This window comes from Oncorhynchus gorbuscha, linkage group LG12, assembly GCF_021184085.1.
Source record: "Oncorhynchus gorbuscha isolate QuinsamMale2020 ecotype Even-year linkage group LG12, OgorEven_v1.0, whole genome shotgun sequence".
NCBI lineage: Eukaryota > Metazoa > Chordata > Actinopteri > Salmoniformes > Salmonidae > Oncorhynchus > Oncorhynchus gorbuscha.
In genome coordinates, this window is record NC_060184.1 from 66,146,476 (window position 1) to 66,169,783 (window position 23,308).

General features: G+C 44.4%; 1 protein-coding gene across 6 annotated transcripts in view; it reads right to left on the bottom strand.

The window, feature by feature from the left end:
• tpk1 (thiamin pyrophosphokinase 1) overlaps window positions 1–23,308 on the bottom strand; it is an 84,085-nt gene that overhangs the window by 51,568 nt on the left and 9,209 nt on the right. For 4 of the 6 annotated variants that reach the window (XM_046292674.1, XM_046292668.1, XM_046292669.1 and 1 more), the window contains 3 exons: window positions 7,012–7,086; window positions 5,377–5,446; window positions 1,672–1,744 (listed from right to left, as the gene is read on the bottom strand). In XM_046292674.1, coding sequence (XP_046148630.1) covers window positions 1,672–1,744; window positions 5,377–5,446; window positions 7,012–7,086 — 218 coding nt within the window. The remainder of the gene's footprint in view (window positions 1–1,671; window positions 1,745–5,376; window positions 5,447–7,011; window positions 7,087–23,308) is intronic. The other 2 variants (XM_046292672.1, XM_046292671.1) reach the window with 1 other exon arrangement.

Sequence of the window (23,308 nt, forward strand, 5' to 3'; positions counted from 1 at the left end):
TCCTGCGAGAGAGTAATGGTTAATGTGATTGGATGTTAATTATTTGACTAGGCTACTGTATTTGACATTGTGTTGTTATTTCGCTGAACCCTAGATGGTTAAAAGTTATTTTTTGGCAATGAACAGGCTACTCAGGCGAGAAAAAAACTCCCCCAAATGTATAGCCCAGTTGGAAAATATAAATGGACTGTTTGAAAATGTGTTTAATTTTTTAAAATATGAATCCCATTTTTATTTGGCGTATCCCCGACGGCATTGCACATATTCCTGGGGTATTCTCTGAGTAATATTAGAATAAATCCAACCCTATTCTCTAACATTACCATAGCTTGTTATACTCTGAGTAATATTATAATAAATCCAACTCTATTATCTCTAACATTACCATAGCTTCAGATTCTCTGAGTAATATTATAATAAATCCAACTCTATTATCTCTAACATTACCATAACTTGTGATTCTCTGAGTAATATTATAATAAATCCAACTCTATTATCTCTAACATTACCATAGCTTGTGATTCTCTGAGTAATATTAGAATAAATCCAACTCTATTATCTCTAACATTACCATAGCTTGTGATTCTCTGAGTAATATTATAATAAATCCAACTCTATTATCTCTAACATTACCATAGCTTGTGATTCTCTGAGTAATATTATAATAAATCCAACTCTATTATCTCTAACATTACCATAGCTTGTGATTCTCTGAGTAATATTAGAATAAATCCAACTCTATTATCTCTAACATTACCATAGCTTGTGATTCTCTGAGCAACATTAGAATAAATCCAACTCTATTATCTCTAACATTACCATAGCTTGTGATTCTCTGAGCAACATTAGAATAAATCCAACTCTATTATCTCTAACATTACCATAGCTTGTGATTCTCTGAGCAACATTAGAATAAATCCAACTCTATTATCTCTAACATTACCATAGCTTGTGATTCTCTGAGCAACATTAGAATAAATCCAACTCTATTATCTCTAACATTACCATAGCTTGTGATTCTCTGAGCAACATTAGAATAAATCCAACTCTATTATCTCTAACATTACCATAGCTTGTGATTCTCTGAGCAACATTAGAATAAATCCAACTCTATTATCTCTAACATTACCATAGCTTGTGATTCTCTGAGCAACATTAGAATAAATCCAACTCTATTATCTCTAACATTACCATAGCTTGTGATTCTCTGAGCAACATTAGAATAAATCCAACTCTATTATCTCTAACATTACCATAACATAATCCAGGTAGATACTGGAAGGTCATGTGTTTTTTATTGGTTTTCTTTTCTCTACATAGTGACTGGCCAGTTGTTCAAGTCAGTCTCTGATTAGAAGGAGCAGAGTACTGTGGGTGTAAAGAACCAGAGCGATGTACCTCTAATATCACTACCATAATTTAATGCATACAGTGAATAATGGGTGATCAGTGTTAAACTGGGCTCATTCTCCTAGATGACATAGAACGCTGCTATTTACATGACTCATCATGGCTGAGTCATCATGGCTGGGTGCCTACTCCTCGTCTCTCAAACACTCAGGGTGTCATCTCCATTTCAAACAGTAAACACTTATGTACCCTAGGCTCTGAATACAATCGCACGCTGTGTGTGTGTGTATGTGTGTGTGTGTGTGTGTGTGTGTGTGTCACCTTCTCTGTGTAGAAAGCTTTGACCTCTGCAGTAATAGAATCAAAGTCCCCACTGATGTAGTCTGGAAGAAAACTAGATGAGAGAACAAGAAAAATAAAGAGAGAAGAGGATTTTGGAAAGTGTCAGTTTGGGAAATATGGGGGTCCGTATATATATATACAGAAAAGTAGGTGGACAACACTTAAAATTTGTGGTTTCGGCTATTTCAGCCACACCCGTTGCTGACAGGTGTATAAAATCAAGCATAGAGCCATGCAATCTCCATAGCTGCCACCTTTCCAACAAGTCAGTTCGTCAAATTTCTGCCGTGCTAGAGCTGCCCCGGTCAACTATAAGTGATGTTATTGTGAAGTAGAAACGTCTAGGAGCAACAACGGCTCAGCCGCAAAGTGGTAAGCCACAAAAGCTCACAGAACAGGACCTCCAAGTGCTGAAGTGAGTAGCGCGTAAAAATCGTCTGTCTTCGGTTGCAACACTCTCTAATGAGTTCCAAACTGCCTCTGGAAGCAACGTCAGCACAATAATTGTTAATCGGGAGCTTCATGAAATGGGTTTCCATGGCCGAGCAGCAAAGTGCGGCTGGAGTGGTGTATAGCTCGCCGCCATTGGACTCTGGAACAGAGAAAACGTGTTCTCTGGCGTGATGAATCACGCTTCACCATCTGGAAGTCCGACAGACAAATCTGGGTTTGGCAGATTCCAGGAGAGGGCTAGCTGCCCCAATGTATAGTGCCACTGTAAAATTTGGTGGAGGACGAATAATGGTCTGGGGCTGGGAAATCTTAACGCTACAGCATACAATGACATTCTAGACGATTCTGTGCTTCCAACTTCGTGGCAACAGTTTTGGGAATGACCTTTCCTGTTTCAGCATGACAATGCCCCTGTGCACAAAGCTAGGTCCATACAGAAATGGTTTGTCGAGATCGGTGTGGAAGAACTTGACTGGCCTGCACAGAGCCCTGACCTCAACCCCATCGAACACCTTTGGGATGAATTGGAATGCCGACTGTGAGCAAGACCTAATCAGCCAACATCAGTGTCCCGACCTCACTAATGCTCGTGGCTGAATAGAAGCGAGTCCCCGGAGCAATGTTCCAACAACAAGTGGAAAGCCTTCCCAGAAGAGTGGAGGCTGTTATAGCAGCAAAGGGAGGACCAACTCCATATTAATGCCAATGATTTGGAAGGAGATGTTCGACGAGCAGGTGTCCACATACTTTTGGTCATGTAGTGTATATAAAAAAATATATATATACAGTACCAGTCAAAAGTTTGGACACCTACTCATTCCAGGGTTTTTACATTTACATTACATTTGAGTCATTTAGCAGACGCTCTTATCCAGAGCGACTTACAAATTGGTGCATTCACCTTATGACATCCAGTGGAACAGTCACTTTACAATAGTGCATCTAAATCTTAAAGGGGGGTGAGAAGGATTACTTATCCTATCCTAGGTATTCCTTAAAGAGGTGGGGTTTCAGGTGTCTCCGGAAGGTGGTGATTGACTCCGCTGTCCTGGCGTCGTGAGGGAGTTTGTTCCACCATTGGGGGGCCAGAGCAGCGAACAGTTTAGACTGGGCTGAGCGGGAACTGTACTTCCTCAGTGGTAGGGAGGCGAGCAGGCCAGAGGTGGATGAACGCAGTGCCCTTGTTTGGGTGTAGGGCCTGATCAGAGCCTGGAGGTACTGAGGTGCCGTTCCCCTCACAGCTCCGTAGGCAAGCACCATGGTCTTGTAGTGGATGCGAGCTTCAACTGGAAGCCAGTGGAGAGAGCGGAGGAGCGGGGTGACGTGAGAGAACTTGGGAAGGTTGAACACCAGACGGGCTGCGGCGTTCTGGATGAGTTGTAGGGGTTTAATGGCACAGGCAGGGAGCCCAGCCAACAGCGAGTTGCAGTAATCCAGACGGGAGATGAGGCAGGGTCGTACTCCTGTGTGAGGCAGGGTCGTACTCTGCGGATGTTGTAGAGCATGAACCTACAGGAACGGGCCACCGCCTTGATGTTAGTTGAGAACGACAGGGTGTTGTCCAGGATCACGCCAAGGTTCTTAGCGCTCTGGGAGGAGGACACAATGGAGTTGTCAACCGTGATGGCGAGATCATGGAACGGGCAGTCCTTCCCCGGGAGGAAGAGCAGCTCCGTCTTGCCGAGGTTCAGCTTGAGGTGGTGATCCGTCATCCACACTGATATGTCTGCCAGACATGCAGAGATGCGATTCGCCACCTGGTCATCAGAAGGGGGAAAGGATAAGATTAATTGTGTGTCGTCTGCATAGCAATGATAGGAGAGACCATGTGAGGTTATGACAGAGCCAAGTGACTTGGTGTATAGCGAGAATAGGAGAGGGCCTAGAACAGAGCCCTGGGGGACACCAGTGGTGAGAGCGCGTGGTGAGGAGACAGATTCTCGCCACGCCACCTGGTAGGAGCGACCTGTCAGGTAGGACGCAATCCAAGCGTGGGCCTCGCCGGAGATGCCCAACTCGGAGAGGGTGGAGAGGAGGATCTGATGGTTCACAGTATCGAAGGCAGCCGATAGGTCTAGAAGGATGAGAGCAGAGGAGAGAGAGTTAGCTTTAGCGGTGCAGAGCGCCTCCGTGATACAGAGAAGAGCAGTCTCAGTTGAATGACTAGTCTTGAAACCTGACTGATTTGGATCAAGAAGGTCATTCTGAGAGAGATAGCGGGAGAGCTGGCCAAGGACGGCACGTTCAAGAGTTTTGGAGAGAAAAGAAAGAAGGGATACTGGTCTGTAGTTGTTGACATCGGAGGGATCGAGTGTAGGTTTTTTCAGAAGGGGTGCAACTCTCGCTCTCTTGAAGACGGAAGGGACGTAGCCAGCGGTCAGGGATGAGTTGATGAGGGAGGTGAGGTAAGGGAGAAGGTCTCCGGAAATGGTCTGGAGAAGAGAGGAGGGGATAGCGTCAAGCGGGCAGGTTGTTGGGCGGCCGGCCGTCACAAGACGCGAGATTTCATCTGGAGAGAGAGGGGAGAAAGAGGTCAGAGCACAGGGTAGGGCAGTGTGAGTAGAACCAGCAGTGTCGTTTGACTTAGCAAACAAGGATCGGATGTCGTCGACCTTCTTTTCAAAATGGTTGACGAAGTCATCTGCAGAGAGGGAGGAGGGGGGGGGGGATTCAGGAGGGAGGAGAAGGTAGCAAAGAGCTTCCTAGGGTTAGAGGCAGAAGCTTGGAATTTAGAGTGGTAGAAAGTGGCTTTAGTAGCAGAGACAGAAGAGGAAAATGTAGAGAGGAGGGAGCGAAAGGATGCCAGGTCCGCAGGGAGGCGAGTTTTCCTCCATTTCCGCTCGGCTGCCCGGAGCCCTGTTCTGTGAGCTCGCAATGAGTCGTCGAGCCACGGAGCGGGAGGGGAGGACCGAGCCGGTTTTACTATTTTCTACATTGTAGAATAATAGTGAAGACATTAAAACTATGAAATAACACATATGGAATCATGTATTAACTAAAAAAAGTGTTGTATTTTATATTTGAGATTCTTCAAAATAGCCACCCTTTGCCTTGATGACAGGTTTGCACACTCTTGGCATTCTCTTGTGTTCTGATTATGATGGGGTCCCTGATGAATTTGCTATCACAAAAGGGGTGCCCAGACCCAAAACATTTGAGAACCCCAGAGTTAATGTATCTGTCCTTTAGGAAGGAGAGAAATATTCAAACACACAGAGTGGCTACTTGTACCTGTCTTGTTGTCCAGCGGTGATGTCATACAGGTGGTTAGCCGCACCATCTGCACACGCCCGCAGGAGAGCTACAGAGAGAGAGAGAGACCTTGCTTAGCTGAAAGAGGTGGATGAATCTTGCTAAGATGTATATATCTGTTTTGTGTGCAAACAACTTTTTGCTTTTTATTTCCTATTGCTCCCAAACATAATGCATGTGTAACAATAGGAATTTAAAAAACTCCTTTCTAATTTTACCCAAAAACAAAATATGCGGTCCCCAGATCCAACTTTTAATGTTATTCGTATTTTGGGGAATTTGAAGCATTCCGTTTTCCAATTTATTAATGCTATTCAAATTGAATCTGTGGCTTTATTAAGGAGTCTGTTTTTGTGTCATGGGGAAAGACTGCATAGGAGCAATAGAAGCATTCTCTAAGCACCTTGTTTAAAATAACCAATGCATTCAGCAGAGAGAAATATTCTGTTTTAAACACACACGTGTGTCACAAGAGCGTGTGTACTGGCAAACACACCGTGATAAGGAATGTAGCGCCCTTCTCTATAGGAACTTTCCCACTCTCAAGCACAGATTCAAAACATACCCCCAACAAAAGGATAGGAGTTGGAGCAACAGTCTGTAGCAATGGGAAAGACACTCCACGAGGAGGGTTGGTTTAGAGACAGCCATATCAGTACAGACCTAACAATGGGGAAAGACACTCCAAGAGGACGGTTGGCTTAGAGACAGCCATATCAGTACAGACCTAACAATGGGGAAAGACACTCCAAGAGGAGGGTTGGCTTAGAGACAGCCATATCAGTACAGACCTAACAATGGGAAAAGACACTCCACGAGGAGGGTTGGCTTAGAGACAGCCATATCAGTACAGACCTAACAATGGGGAAAGACACTCCAAGAGGACGGTTGGCTTAGAGACAGCCATATCAGTACAGACCTAACAATGGGAAAAGACACTCCAAGAGGAGGGTTGGCTTAGAGACAGCCATATCAGTACAGACCTAACAATGGGAAAAGACACTCCAAGAGGAGGGTTGGCTTAGAGACAGCCATATCAGTACAGACCTAGCAATGGGAAAAGACACTCCACGAGGAGGGTTGGCTTAGAGACAGCCATATCAGTACAGACCTAGCAATGGGAAAGACACTCCAAGAGGAGGGTTGGCTTAGAGACAGCCATATCAGTACAGACCTAAGAATGCTGTCTTAACTTTACACTAAAGGATACATTTTAGAATCTGATTATTAGTATAGATGAGCACTGATATGGAAAGATACCAAGAAAGATCAAGATACCAATAAAACCGGTGTAAATGTTCACTTCAGTATTCACCCCCACAGCTCTGCTGAGTCCAGACAACTGCTAATTGGCCAAACGGCCAGGTGTGAATATTCTGGAAGCCAACCAATCTCAAATCATCCACCTCTGATGGGCCATCAGCAGGGCAATTAAGTATGCTGATTTGATAGCCTGCACGAAGGTCTGAGAAAGAGTTTTGTGCAACGGTCATGTATGCTTTATTTCACAATAGTGTAAGCTAAGAGGAAAGAAAAAACAATATTATTGGTATCATATGAATGATCAATGTTGGTGCCCAACACTAATGAATATAAAAGCTACAAGATGAATACCTTTACTCCAGAGTGTGTGAAGACTGTCTTTTTCCAATGGCTGGTTGAGAATGATCAGACATATTTTCTGTGTGCCTGTAGGGAGGCAGGGAGATCATTACTTGCATTTGTTACACAATACCAGATCTTTTCTGAACCAGAAATGCAGGTCTACTTCAGAAAGGTACGGTAAGGCCATAAACTGCTCTTCCTTCCACAACAGCTCTGAGAGAAATCAAATGCTACTTTAACACTCAGTGTTCTTGTTGTTTTAATAGTTAAAATAGTTAAAAATAGTTAACCACAATGAGGATGAGCCAGACAGGAATCACGCTTTGGTTCGGAGATGAAACAGAAATGAGTTTGAACATTACCTACAGTTGGGTGTGGGATGATAGTCAGAACTATTTCCCTTTTGGGCTCCATTTTACAACAAGAGAATTCAATCATTTAAATGTTTTAGAGATATCAAATGCTAGCATCAGACAGCTCATTTCGGTTGAATGCAAATCAGTTGTGCAACTGACTAGGTATCCCCTTTGCCCTTCTCCTTCCATAATGACTCACAGTACATCAAGAGGTATCACAATATGCAGTAGACTCCGTTGCACTGCACTCCAGCAGGTGGCAATAATGCGAGATTTTGACTACAATGTGCATGGTTATATAACTAGTATGAACCACCGGTAGCTAGTTAGCTAGAATTCTCTACAAAAATGCCTACATTCGAGGGCCTCTCGAGTAGCGCAGCGGTATGAGGCACTGATTCTCAGTGTTAGAGGCATTACTACAGACCCGAGTTCGGGTCCGTAGTGGACTAAAGAATGTAGAGAAGCAGTGAAGTGTAGGAACAGGGCTTTCAGAATGATGAAACGGTCCCATAATTACCAGCACCTGATTCAGAATAAACAAGCACAAGCAGTAGTAAGGAGGATCATTAGGACAGCTAAATAAGGAGGTGATGGTAGCCGTTTTCTACAATGTAGAAATGGCCTATGATATGATGTGGAAGGCAGGCCTACTTATCAAGCTGAATATCATGGGGGTTGGAGGAAGGGCTTATAACTGGATAAAGGATTACATTTTTGGGCGATCATTACAAGTGAGGGTGGAAAGATTTATGTCAGAAAGCTATGAGGTAGATAATGGTACCCCCCAGGGAAGTGTCATTAGTCCTTTGTTATTCTTCATTATCACTGACAATGTATTCTCCAAGTTGAGATCTGATATTGGGATGTCATTATTTGCAGATGATAGGGCACTGTGGAAGAGAGGGAGAAATATTATTCATACAGCCAGAAGAGTTCATGAAGCGATTAGTGAAGTTGAGCGGTGGTCCCTCAGGTGGGGGGGGATTCCAGTTCTCAATTGGAAAAACACACTGTTTTCTTCTAGAAGGAAGGTTGGGGAGGAAATTTACTTGAAGCTGTATGGAAGGAATCTGGAGAGGAAGGTGTTTAGGTTCCTGGGTGTCTGGTTTGACACTCGAATGACATGGGCGGACCATATTAGTGTCAGAGTAGTTGTCAATGGAAAGAAAATATTGAATATGATGCATTGCTTGTCAGGAATGAAGTGAGGGGCAGATAGAATGGCATTGAAAATGCTATATATAGCACCTTCGGAAAGTATTCAGACCCCTTGACCTTTTCCACATTTTGTTACGTTACAGTCTTATTCTAAAATTGATTAAATAAATAAAAATCCTCAGCAATCTACACACAATACCCCATAATGACAAAGTGAAAACCGGTATTTAGCAATGTTTGCAAATGTATTAAAAGTAAAAAACAGAAATACCTTATTTACCTAAGCTGAGGAAGAAGCTGTTGAGGAGTAGATTCAGTTGTATGTGAACATTTAAAAACACAATACTATGCTTTATTGAATATATTAAAAGATGGATGTAAGGACCCTAAACCAGGGAGGACAGGTGCAGCTTTAATGTTCCTGAGTTTAAGGTGGAAGTGATAAAAAGAGCAACGGATAATTGATCTTTTTACACAAAGGAGTTATTGGCCAAACTATTGGCTGCGGAGTTGGTGGAGGAAGTGAGGCCAAACAGGGTAGTCATGTGCTCTGACTCCTGTGCAGCACTGTTGAGCTTAAATTAATTTGTGTCTCAGATCAGAAAGGATGTATTGTGTGAGGTTTTGCAGTGCTTGTATAGGGTGAAAAAGATGTGGGTATTTGTGATGTTCCTCTTGGTTACAGAAGTAGAGGGGAATGAGGAGGTCGATGTTATCGCCAAGCAGGCTCTAAAACATCTTCATGTTGAGATAGAACTGTTAATCAGTGAAGTAGAAGCCAGTGGGTTAATAAAAACAGGGGTTAAAAACAAATGGAAAGATTTGTGGATAAGGGAGGGAAATGAAAGACACCTGTATAAGATCTAGGAAAAGGTGGGTGCAGGGAGGTCCTCGGGCCGAGAGAGAAGGGAGGAAACAAGGCTAAATAGTACATTGAAAGTGGTGGGGAAACATCCGACTGTGAGGTGTGATCATTGTCAGGAGGAGATGGAGACTGTGGAACACGCTCTATTTCAGTGCCAGAAATATGGGAGGGAAAGGGAGAGATTGTTATTAGATTGGAATAGTAATGGGGCGGCAGGGTAGCCTAGTGGTTAGAGCGTTGGACTAGTAACCGGAAGGTTGCAAGTTCAAACCCCCGAGCTGACAAATCTGTCGTTCTGCCCCTGAACGGGCAGTTAACCTACTGTTCCTAGGCCGTCATTGAAAATAAGAATTTGTTCTTAACTGACTTGCCTAGTTAAATTCAAATGAAAATAAAAAGTGCAAGGATTAAGTGAACTGCTGGGGAAGTAGTAGTAGTATTTTATTATGTACTTGGTTTCCTTCGGGAAACAATAATATTGGGTAGGATTTAGACTTTCACTGTCTCTGGTTCACACTCCAGTCCAGTTAGTGGCAGTACCTTAAAGTTGGTTGCCAATTGCCATATAAAAACCACAGAAGAAGAAGTCCACCTCTTCCTTTTCTCGGCTCATTCCAGAGAGGATTTTCTTACAAGGAAATCTGTACGCAGGATACTGTCAAATAATGGGAGCAAAAGGGAGGAAGTTATGTTATCTAGGATGAGATTAGGGCATATGGGATTGAATTCCTCTTAACATGGTACTGGAATGAGTAATGGCTGTATGACAGAGGAAACGGTTGAACAAAAGGAGAGGTTGTTTGACAGGGTCAGAGGTTGCACTGGAATGGGGAGTGGGTGGTATTTTGGGTGGGAGTGATGGGAGTAGTGAGTTTGTAGGAAATTCTTTTATTTTATTAGAAATTCAGAGTTAGTGGTATAGATTAGTGGTTCCCAAACTGTGGCACGCGCCAGTTAAAGTTTTTTATTTGTTTTTTTTCCAATAGCTTGGAGCAGCTAGCCTCTCCATCTGGGTGCTATGCTGTCCCCCCCACTCGGTTTGGCTTGTGCCATCTCGTTTGAGTTTTGTCCTTGTTTTGATTACTTGTGACAGTGTACCAACCTGGGAGATACTCGGTTTGGTTGACCAGTACTGTATTGCGGCACTGAGGGTTTGTCTTAGTTGTCTGTGTGACCTGCCTGTCCACCGGGAACCCTCACGGTTTTAACCTTCAAGTTTGGGGACCACGCAAGATAGAGAGACGTACTGTATGTTTGGCTCCAGCGGACATGCAGTTCTCCCCTGACCTATAGGTGTGGAGAGGCGCCCCATGTTTTCATCTCTCATGGGACGCAGCCATCTTGCTACACTCTTTTGTGCAGTGTTGCCATTTTCCTGGTTTTCAGACGAAATTAGGCTACGCTGAAAACGATGTCGTGGGTGAAAATGTATTGGTGAGCTACTTCTAAATTACACTACGGGCGCCATGGCATTTCTCTCTTTTGTATTTTTTTTAAAACTATATATTTCACTGTTACTTGCTGCTGACTATCAGGCAGTGAGCAGGCTGTTAATGAGTGAGTGAGTAAATGGTGGGGAGGGGGAGGGTCGGGGGTGTGTGTGCACTGAGAGAGCACTGGTTGAGAGAGTGCTGCAGCAGAGCCAGCTGAGTCACGAGCTGTGTTCGTTTACCCATAATAACATACTGTATACTACATACTTAATGAGTATATACTACATACTATTAGTTCATTTCAGTAAACAAGAATAAGAATTTGTTCTTTAACTGACTTGCCTAGTTAAAGAAAAAAGAAAAAGAATAACTATATCCATACTATGACCAATAAGCATACTGCACATTAACAATTTGTGTCACAAATAGTATGGTTAGTGCGGTTATTATGAGTATTCAAACACAGCTACAGATACAGAGCAGCACGCACGTCGTGACAACTTTTTTTGACCAGTTGTTGGTAGGCTATTTAGATTGGTCATTATGGAGACACCCTTTTTCCATGAAACATCAACGCGCTAGAACTGATATGACAGCGACAAAGCATTGGAAAACAACTTTAGGCTCACTACAGCTCTTTTAGATGAGTCCACAAAGATCACACTTACAAATACATTAAATGTGGAGAATGATAGGGTACATTTTCATCTGTTGGCTATTCATTTCTATGCCATTGTAGGCTACTGTAATCTACCATTTGATACAATAAATACAATATCACTGTAGTCATTGTAAATCAATTTGTGCCACTTGTGTAGCCTACCTGGAGCTGGCAAACTGATGTAATAAACAGCCTAGAACGCTGTGTGTTGTTGTTGTTATTATGAAATGATTCATGGCCATGTTTAGTTAATTCAATTTAAAGTTATCCATTGTGATCATGGTCACAGCTCTTTCGCAAAACACTTAATGTCAGTTTCATTGTGGACTTTTCCTTGAAATTCGATGTTGGGCTTGTCAGTGGCTATAAGCTACCTGCATCTAGCTCAGCAAACAATGGCGAAGTTAAATTGCAATTCTAAACCCAGATTTTAGTCAGTAGCCTACGTCAATCTCGCAAATAGGCCATTTATAAACATCTGGCACAATTGCCAGAAAATAGCCTTACATAATTTTTTGTTCAAAGTTCGTTCAAAGTGTTTCTTGCACAGAGATTTCGAAATCCTCTGTCCAACTTTCATCACACAAACTCTCCAGCCGGGGAGTTTGGGTGACCCTAAGCACACAGCCAAGAAAACGCAGGAGTGGCTTTGGGACAAGTCTCTGAATGTCCTTGAGTGTCCCAGCCAGAGCCCAGACTTGAACCCGATCGAACAACAGCTACAATACCTATTTTGTCAATTGGCCTGGACACATTTTACTGCTGGTGCGGAGACCCACCAGCCCTTCACGACCGGACTACCGACGTAATCTGCCCGAGGGGGTTATTCAACTGGCCCCTCCGTTGCGGCGTCCCCTGAATGCCCGTCTGCCTGCCTGCTATCGGCGGCCCGCAAGCTGTCTAGAACATATCGGCTGTTAGCTGAATAGGTCCATTGCACAATTTCTTGGGCCACTATACCTATTTTTGCCAATTGGACCTGTCCCCTTTACCACAAGGAACCCTACTAATCCATCAATAATTTTCTTCCGATGTAAACGCACGAGAAGGCTCTGCACGAGGAGGCTATAAACAGACTTCCTCCGTCACGACGTCCCCGGAATGCCCATCTGCAAGCCGCGGCCCGCTAGCGGTCTAGAGCATATCGGCTGTTAGCTGAAGAGGTCCATTAGCCAATTTCTTGGGCCACTATACCTATTTTTGCCAATTGGACTGGCCCCCTTTACTAAACGGAACCCTACTAATCCATCAAGAATTTTCTTCCGATGTAAACGCACGAAAAGATATAAACAGACTTCCTCCGTCGCGACGTCCCTCTGAGGCCCATCTGCTAGCTTGCTATCCCTGGCCCGCAAGCTGTCTGAATCGTCTTGTCTCCAACCAGCCTCACTACTCACTGGACCCTTATGATCACTCGGCTACGCACGCCTCTCCTTAATGTCAATGTGCCTTGTCCATTGCTGTTCTGGTTAGTGATTACTGTCTTATTTCACTGTAGAGCCTCTAGCCCTGCTCAATATACCTTATCCAACCCATTAGTTCCACCTCTCACACATGCGATGACATCACCTGGTTTAAATGATGTTTCAAGAGACAATATCTCTCTCATCATCACTCAAAGCATAGGTTTACCTCCACTGTATTCACATCCTACCATACCTTTGTCTGTACATTATGCCTTGAATCTATTCTTTCGCGCCCAGAAACCTGCTCCTTTTACTCTCTGCTCTGGACGTACTAGACGACTAGTTCTTATAGCCTTTAGCTATACCCTTATCCTACTCCTCCTCTGTTCCTATGGTGATGTAGAGGTTAATCCAGGCCCTGCAGTGCCTAGCTCCACTCCTATTCCCCAGGTGCTCTCATTTGTTGACTTCTGTAACCGTAAAAGCCTTAGTTTAATGCATGTTAAAATTAGAAGCCTCCTCCCTAAATTTGTTTAATTCACTGCTTTAGCACACTCTGCCAACCCGGATGTCCTAGCCGTGTCTGAATCCTGGCTTAAGAAGACCACCAAAAACCCTGACATTTCCATCCCTAACTATAACATTTTACGACAAGATAGAACTGCCAAAGGGGCTGTTGCAATCTACTGCAGAGATAGCCTGCAGAGTTCTGTCTTACTATCCGGGTGTTACGTTCCCCAGGTTATGTGTTGTAGTTTGTGTATTTGCATGTGTTTATTTCAGGAAATGGCTTCCTGAAATCCCTCAAGCAGCTGATTGGTCGACTCCATGGCTAATTGGAGAGCTGACCCCGCCCCCTCGTCAAGACGCAGCTGTCTCCAATTACCCATTCCTTCAGAAGCTATATAAAAGCCAGTGTTCTGTTCAGGAGGGAGAGATTTGCTGGGAGGTCATTGCTAGAGAGATTTTGCTCGAGAGATTTGCTGGGAGGTCATTGCAGAGATTTTGCTAGAGAGTTTTGCTGGGAGGTCATTGCAGAGATTTTGCTAGAGAATTTTGCTGGGAGGTCATTGCTGAGAGTTGGTATGTTTTGTGAGTTTGTTGCTCAGATAGAGCTTATTTGATGTCCTTTGTTTCTTAGTTTGTTTGTGAAAATTATTTAATATTCTGTTTCATTTGTTCCCAGGGGGGAAGTGGAAGGCACCTAGGGAGTGCTTAGGCAAGAGGCCCGCGGGCATACACATACCCGTAGCATATTCGCTGTCTAGGCACACTAGGTAAGACCTGGGTGGACCACCCCCTGTATTTTGGTTAGGGCACCAGGTGGTGCTAAATTAGGTAAGTAGTGGGTAGGCAGGTAAGATAGGAGGGGGGGGGGGCTTTGAGATTTACTTTCTTTGCTTTGGTTCCGTCCAGCCCCTTTTCCCCATATTACCGTGTGAAGGAATAAAGTCCTTGTAAACGGTACCACATTCTGTCTGTTGTCATCCTTACTCGCACCTACAGTCCATACCTTTTTCAATTCACAGAGAGTTTAGTTGTAGCAGGGTGTTGCGTTCCCTCTTCATAGAGGCGTGCGTAACACCGGGTCTGTACCCAAACGACTCGAGCTTCTACTTTTAAAAATCCACCTTTGCAGAAACAAGTCTCTCACCGTTGCCGCTTGCTATAGACCACCCTCTGCCCCCAGCTGTGCTCCGGACACCATATGTGAACTGATTGCCCCCCATCTATCTTCAGAGCTTGTGCTGCTAGGTGACCTAAACTTGGACATGCTTAACATCACGGCCATCCTACAATCTAAGCTTGATGCCCTCAATCTCACACACATTATCAATGAACCTACCAGGTACAAGCCCAAAGCAGTAAACACAGGCACCCTCATAGATATCACCCTAACCAACTCTCCCTCCAAATACAGCTCTGCTGTTTTCAACAAAGATCTCAGCCTCATTGCCTGCATCCGTAATGGGTCTGCGGTCAAACGACCACCCCTCATCACTGTCAAACGCTCCCGAAAACACTTCAGCGAGCATGCCTTTCTAATCGACCTGGCCCGGGTATCCTGGAAGGAATCCGTCAGTAGAGGTTGCCTGGTTATTCTTTAAAAGTGCCTTCCTCAACATCTTAAATAAGCATGCCCCATTCAAATAAATTAGAACCAGGAACAGATACAGCCCTTGGTTCTCTCCAGACCTGACTGCCCTTGACCAGCACAAAAACAGCCTGTGGCGTTCTGCATAAGCATCGAATAGCCCCCGTGATATGCAACTTTTCAGGGAAGTTAGGAACCAATATACACAGGCAGATAGGAGAGCTAAAGATAACTTTTATCAAGCAGAAATTTGCATCCTGTAGCACAAACTCAAAAACGTTCTTGGACACTAAAGTCCATGGAGAATAAGAGCACCTCCTCCCAGCTGCCCATTGCACTGAGGTTAGGAAACACTGTCACCACCGATAAATCCACGATAATTGAGAATTTCAATAAGCATTTTCCTAAGGCTGGCCATGCTTTACACCTGGCTACCCCTACCCCGGCCAACAGCCCTGCACCCCCCACAGCAACTCGCCCAAGCCTCCCCAATTTCTCCTTCAAATCCAGATAGCTGATGTTCTGAAAGAGCTGCAAAATCTGAACCCCCGGGCTCCCGGGTGGTTAAGGGTGATGTACTGCAGCACTAGCTGTGCCACCAAAGACTCTGGGTTCGCGCCCAGGCTCTGTCGTAACCGGCCGCGACCGGGAAGTCCGTGGGGTGACGCACAATTGGCCTAGCGTCGTCTGGGTTAGGGAGGGTTTGGCCGGTAGGGAAATCCTTGTCTCATCGCGCACCAGCGACCCCTGTGGCGGGCCGGGCGCAGTGCGCGCTAACCAAGGTTGCCAGGTGCACGGTGTTTCCTCCGACACATTGGTGCTGCTGGCTTCCGGGTTGGATGGTGCTGTGTTAAGAAGCAGTGCGGCTTGGTTGGGTTGTGTATCGGAGGACGCATGACTTTCAACCTTATTCTTTCCCGAGTCCGTACGGGAGTTGTAGCGATGAGACAAGATAGTAGCTACTAAATAATTGGATACCACAAAAAAAGGGGTGAACATTTATTTAAAAAAAATTAAAATCTGAACCCCTACAAATCAGCCGGGCTAGACAATCTGGACCCTCTCTTTCTAAAATTATCTGCCAAAATTGTTTCATATCGTCTGAGATTCCCAAAGATTGGAAAGCAGCCGCGGTCATCCCCCCTCTTCAAAGGGGGAGACACTCTAGACCCAAACTGCTACAGACCTATATCTATCCTACCCTGCCTTTCTACGGTCTTCGAAAAGCCAAATTAACAAACAGATGACAGACCATTTCAAATCCCACCATATCTTCTCCGCTATGTAATCTTGTTTCAGAGCTGGTCATGGGTGCACCTCAGCCACGCTCAAGGTATCGATAAGAGACAATACTGTGCAGCCATATTCATCGACCTGGCCAAGGCTTTCGACTCAATCACCACATTCTTATCGGCAGACTCAACAGCCTTGGTTTTTCAAATGATTGCCTCGCCTGGTTCACCAACGACTTCTCTGATTCAGTATGTCAAATCAGAGGGCCTGTTGTCCGGACCTCTGGCAGTCTCTATGGAGGTGACACAGGGTTCAATTCTCGGGCTGAGTCTCTTCTCTGTATACATCAATGATGTCGCTCTTGCTGCTGGTGATTCTCTGATCCACCTCTACGCAGACGATACCATTCTGTATACTTCTGTCCCTTCTTTGGACACTGTGTTAACTAACTTCCAGACGAGCTTCAATTCCATACAACTGCTCTTAAATGCAAGCAAAACTAAATGCATGCTTCAACCGATCGCTGCCCGCACCTACCTGCCTGTCCAGTATCACTACTCTGGATGGTTCTGACTTAGAATACGTGGACAACTACAAATACCTAGGTGTCTGATTAGACTATAAACTCTCCTTCCAGACTCACATTAAGCATCTCCAATCCAAAATTAAATCTAGAATCGGCTTCCTATTTCGCAAGGCGGAGCTTTACCTAGCATGGACTTGTAGATGACCTGGAGCCAGTGGGTCTGGCGACGAATATGTAGCGAGGGCCAGCCGACTAGTGCATACAAGTCGCAGTGGTGGGTGGTATAAGGTGCTTTAGTGACAAAACGGATGGCACTGTGATAGACTGCATCCAGTTTGCTGAGTAGAGTGTTGGAAGCCATTTTGTAGATGACATCGCCGAAGTCGAGGATCGGTAGGATAGTCAGTTTTACTAGGGTAAGCTTGGTGGCGTGAGTGAAGGAGGCTTTGTTGCGGAATAGAAAGCCGACTCTTGATTTGATTTTCGATTGGAGATGTTTGATATGAGTCTGGAAGGAGAGTTTGCAGTCTAGCCAGACACCTAGGTACTTATAGATGTCCACATATTCAAGGTCGGAACCATCCAGGGTGGTGATGCTAGTCGGGCATGCGGGTGCAGGCAGCGATCGGTTGAAAAGCATGCATTTGGTTTTACTAGCGTTTAAGAGCAGTTGGAGGCCACGGAATGAGTGTTGTATGACATTGAAGCTCGTTTGGAGGTTAGATAGCACAGTGTCCAATGACGGGCCGAAAGTATATAGAATGGTGTCGTTTTGCAGGATGACATCTCTTGAGATGCACCATCTCGTTTTTAGGTGTCCAAAAGAACATTTAAAAAACAACACAATACTTAGTAAGAAGAATAATATGGCAACTACTGTCTAATAATAACAATTAAATAATAATAAAAATGTACATAAACAACGTAAAAACGTTGTTGTACAACTACGAATAGGCCTACAACTAATAGAAACTACTGCTACACCTACTAATACAACTAATAAAAACTACTACTACAACTAATAAAAACTACTGCTACAACTAATAAAAACTACTGCTACAACTAATAAAAACTACTGCTACAACTAATAAAAACTACTGCTACAACTAATAAAAACTACAGCTACAACTAATAAAAACTACTGCTACACCTACTAACACAACTAATAAAAACTACAGCTACTGCTGCAACTAATAAAAACTACTGCTACACCAACTAATACAACAAATAAAAACTACAGCTACAACTGTAACGACGTTCGTCTGTTGTAAGAAGAGAGTCAGACCGAAATGCAGCGTGTAGGTTACTCATGACTTTAATGAATGAAAACGGTACATGAAATAACTGAAATACGAAAACAACAAACGAAACGTGAAACTAATTACAGCCTATCTGGTGACTACTACACAGAGACAGGTACAAACACCCACAAAATACAAAGTGAACTCAGGCTACCTAAATACGGTTCCCAATCAGAGACAACGATAAGCACCTGACTCCAATTGAGAATCGCCTCAGGCAGCCAAGACTATACAACACCCCTAATTAGCCGCGATCCCAAATACTACAAACCCCAATACGAAAAACAACATATAAACCCATGTCACACCCTGGCCTACCCAAACATATAACAAAACACAAAATACAATGACCAAGGCGTGACAGAACCCCCCCTAAGGTGCGGACTCCCGGACGCACCTCAAGAGCATAGGGAGGGTCCGGGTGGGCGTCTGTCCATGGTGGCGGTTCTGGCTCGGGACGTGGACCCCACTCCATAAATGTCCTATTTCCTCCCCTTCGCGTCCTGGGATAATCCACCTTCTCCGCCGACCATGGCCTAATAGTCCTCACCCTGATCCCCACATAACTGAGGAGCAGCTCGTGATAGAGGGGCAGCTCGGGACAGAGGGGCAGCTCGGGACAGAGGGGCAGCTCAGGACAGAGGGGCATCTCAGGACAGAGGGGCATCTCAGGACAGAGGGGCATCTCAGGACAGAGGGGCATCTCAGGACAGAGGGGCATCTCAGGACAGAGGGGCAGCCCAGGACAGAGGCAGCCCAGGATTGAGGGGAAGCCCGGGACTGAGGGGAAGCCCGGGACTGAGAGGAAGCCCGGGACTGAGGGGAAGCCCGGGACTGAGGGGAAGCCCGGTACTGAGAGGAAGCCCGGTACTGAGAGGAAGCCCAGTACTGAGAGGAAGCCCAGTACTGAGAGGAAGCCCAGTACTGAGATGAAGCTCAGGCAGGTAGTAGGCTCCGGTAAATCCTGGTTGTCGGGCAGATCTAGAAGAGACTGGTTGTCGGGGAGATCTGGAAGAGACTGGTTGTCGGGGAGATCTGGAAGAGACTGGTTGTCTGGCGGCGCTGGGCTGACTGGTGGCGCTGGGCAGACTGGGAGCACTGGCGGCGCTGGGCAGACTGGGAGCACTGGGCAGACTGGGAGCACTGGCGGCGCTGGGCAGACTGGGAGCACTGGCGGAGCTGGGCAGACTGGGAGCACTGGCGGAGCTGGGCAGACTGGGAGCACTGGCCGCGCTGGGCAGACTGGGAGCACTGGCCGCGCTGGGCCGACTGGGAGCACTGGCGGCGCTGGGCAGACTGGAGACTCCGGCAGCGCAGGAGAGGAGAAAGGCTCTGGCTGTGCTAAACAGGCGGGAGACTCCAACAGCGCAGGAGAGGAGAAAAGCGCTGGCTGCGCTGAACAGGCGAGGCGCACTGGAGGCCTGGTGCGTGGTGCTGGAACTGGTGGTACTGGCGCGAGGACACGCACAGGAAGCCTGGTGCGGGGAGCTGCTACCGGAGGACTGGTGTGTAGAGGTGGCTCTGGATAGACCGGACCGTGCAGGCGCACTGGAGCTCTTGAGCACCGAGCCTGCCCAAGCTTACCTGGCTCGATGCCCACTCTAGCCCGGCCAATAGGAAGGGCTGGTATGTGCCGCACATGGCTCTGCACCCGCACTGGAAACACCGTGCGCTCCATAGCGTAACACGGTGCCTGCCCGGTCTCTCTAGCCCAACGGTGAGCACAGGGAGTATGCGCAGGTCTCCTACCTGGCATAACTATTCTCCCTTCTAGCCACCCCCCAATAATTTTTTGGGGCTGCATTTCCAGCTTCCAACCGCGTCGCCGTGCTGCCTCCTCATACCTACGCCTCTCCGCTTTAGTCGCTTCTATTTCTTCCTTGGGACGGCGATATTCTCCAGGCTGAGCCCAAGGTCCTTTACCGTCTAATTCCTCCTCCCATGTCCAATTCTCCAAGTGGTGCAGCCTCTCCCACTGCAACTGCTCTTCACGATTAACAGGGAGAGTAGGCTCAGGTCTGACTCCTGACTCAGCCACTCTCTCTCTGCGCTTTCCCCCAATAAATATTTGGGGGTTACTTTCGTTTTGCGCTCTGCGTCGCCGTGTTTTCCTTTTAGACTCCATTCGTCTATAGCCCTCTTCGCATTGCTGCAGGGAATCCCAGGCGGGCTCCTGCACTCGCTCTGGGTCGGCCGCCCACCTGTCGATTTCCTCCCACGTCGTATACTCCATGCTTCTGCTGTCCATAACGTCCTCCTTTAGCTCCTGCCAGTTTACACACTGCTCGGTCTGTGAGTGGTGGGTGTTTCTGTAACGACGTTCGTCTGTTGTAAGAAGAGAGTCAGACCGAAATGCAGCGTGTAGGTTACTCATGACTTTAATGAATGAAAACGGTACATGAAATAACTGAAATACAAAAACAACAAACGAAACGTGAAACTAATTACAGCCTATCTGGTGACTACTATACAGAGACAGGTACAAACACCCACAAAATACAAAGCGAACTCAGGCTACCTAAATATGGTTCCCAATCAGAGACAACGATAAGCACCTGACTCCAATTGAGAATCGCCTCAGGCAGCCAAGCCTATACAACACCCCTAATTAGCCAGATCCCAAATACTACAAACCCCAATATGAAAAACAACATATAAACCCATGTCACACCCTGGCCTACAAAAACACGACAGGACAGGGCGATCAGAAAAACACGACATGGTGAAATACTAAACAAGGAACCGACGGGACAGGAACGGAACACAAACATATAACAAAAACACAAAATACAATGACCAAGGCGTGACAACAACTAATAAAAACTACTGCTACAACTAATAAAAACGACTAATACAACTAATAAAAACTACTAATACAACTAATTAAAACTACCGCTACAACTACAACTAATAAAAACTACTGCTACAACTAATAAAAACTACTAATACAACTAATTAAAACTACCGCTAACTAACTAATAAAAACTACTGCTACAACTAATAAAAACTACTAATACAACTAATTAAAACTACCGCTACAACTACAACTAATAAAAACTACTGCTACAACTAATAAAAACTACTGCTACAACTAATAAAAACTACTGCTACAACTAATAAAAACTACAGCTACTGCTGCAACTAATAAAAACTACTGCTACAACTAATAAAAACTACTGCTACAACTAATAAAACTACTGCTACAACTAATAACAACTACTGCTAAAACAACTAATAAAAACTACTAATACAACTAACATAACTACTACTAATAAAAACTACTGCTACAACTAATAAAAACTACTGCTACAATTAATAAAAACTACTAATACAACTAATTAAAACTACCGCTACAACTACAACTAATAAAAACTACTGCTACAACTAATAAAAACTACTAATACAACTAATAAAAACTACTAATACAACTAATTAAAACTACCGCTACAACTACAACTAATAAAAACTACTGCTACAACTAATAAAAACTACTGCTACAACTAATTAAAACTACCGCTACAACTAATAAAACTACTGCTACAACTAATAAAAACTACTGCTACAACTAATAAAAACTACAGCTACTGCTGCAACTAATAAAAACTACTGCTACAACTAATAAAAACTACTGCTACAACTAATAAAAACTACTGCTACAACTAATAAAACTACTGCTACAACTAATAACAACTACTGCTAAAACAACTAATAAAAACTACTAATACAACTAACATAACTACTACTAATAAAAACTACTGCTACAACTAATAAAAACTACTGCTACAATTAATAAAAACTACTAATACAACTAATTAAAACTACCGCTACAACTACAACTAATAAAAACTACTGCTACAACTAATAAAAACTACTAATACAACTAATAAAAACTACTAATACAACTAATTAAAACTACCGCTACAACTACAACTAATAAAAACTACTGCTACAACTAATAAAAACTACTGCTACAACTAATAAAAACTACTAATACAACTAATTAAAACTACCGCTACAACTACAACTAATAAAAACTACTGCTACAACTAATAAAAACTACTGCTACAACTAATAAAAACTACTGCTACAACTAATAAAAACTACAGCTACTGCTGCAACTAATAAAAACTACTGCTACAACTAATAAAAACTACTGCTACAACTAATAAAAACTACTGCTACAACTAATAAAAACTACTGCTACAACTAATAAAACTACTGCTACAACTAATAACAACTACTGCTAAAACAACTAATAAAAACTACTAATACAACTAACATAACTACTACTAATAAAAACTACTGCTACAACTAATAAAAACTACTGCTACAATTAATAAAAACTACTGCTAAAACAACTAATAAAAACTGCTGATAAAACTACTAAATGTACCTATAATATATACACATATATTTACAAATATCTTCACATGGTGTGTCACGACTTCCGCCGAAGTGGGCTCCTCTCCTTGTTCGGGCGGCGTTCAGCGGTCTCCTTGTTCCGGAGGGCTCCTCTCCTTGTTCAGGCGTTCAGCGGTCGACGTCACCGGCTTTCGCCATCCGAAGAGGGCTCCTCTCCTTGTTCGGGCGGCGTTCAGCGGTCGACGTCACCGGCTTTCTAGCCATCCGAAGAGGGCTCCTCTCGTTGTTCGGGCGGCGTTCAGCGGTCGACGTCACCGGCTTTCTAGCCATCCGAAGAGGGCTCCTCTCGTTGTTCGGGCGGCGTTCAGCGGTCGACGTCACCGGTCTTCTAGCCATCGCCGCTCCATTTTTCCTGTATCCACCTGGTTTTCATTCCCCAATCAATTCATATGGATTTATTCCTCTGTTCCCCATGTCTTTTGTGTTACGTGTATTTTGATATTGTGGATATTGTTAGCGCATTACTTTTTGTCTATTTTCAGTGTTTTGGGCACATTTTATGTTACTTTGTGCTGTCATTTTGACCGGAATAAAAAGTGCGCCTGTTCACTACACTCTGCTCTCCTGCACCTGACTTCACCTCCAATACACAATCCTAACATGGTGATGTTTTTATTAGTTAAAAACACAAACTATTTGTTCTTACATTTGAAAAATGATGGGCCATAAAGGTGGATGGATTTCCCATTGAATTCACACTTTTTGGGTAGGTCCTACACCACGAACATTCACACCTGGCATTATAACCTATCTGCAAACAGTTGTCTGGACTGAGGCATGCAAGTGAAAAGAAAAGCAAACATTCACACATTTGTCTGGGCGTCCATTGAATTCATATTGAGTGGGT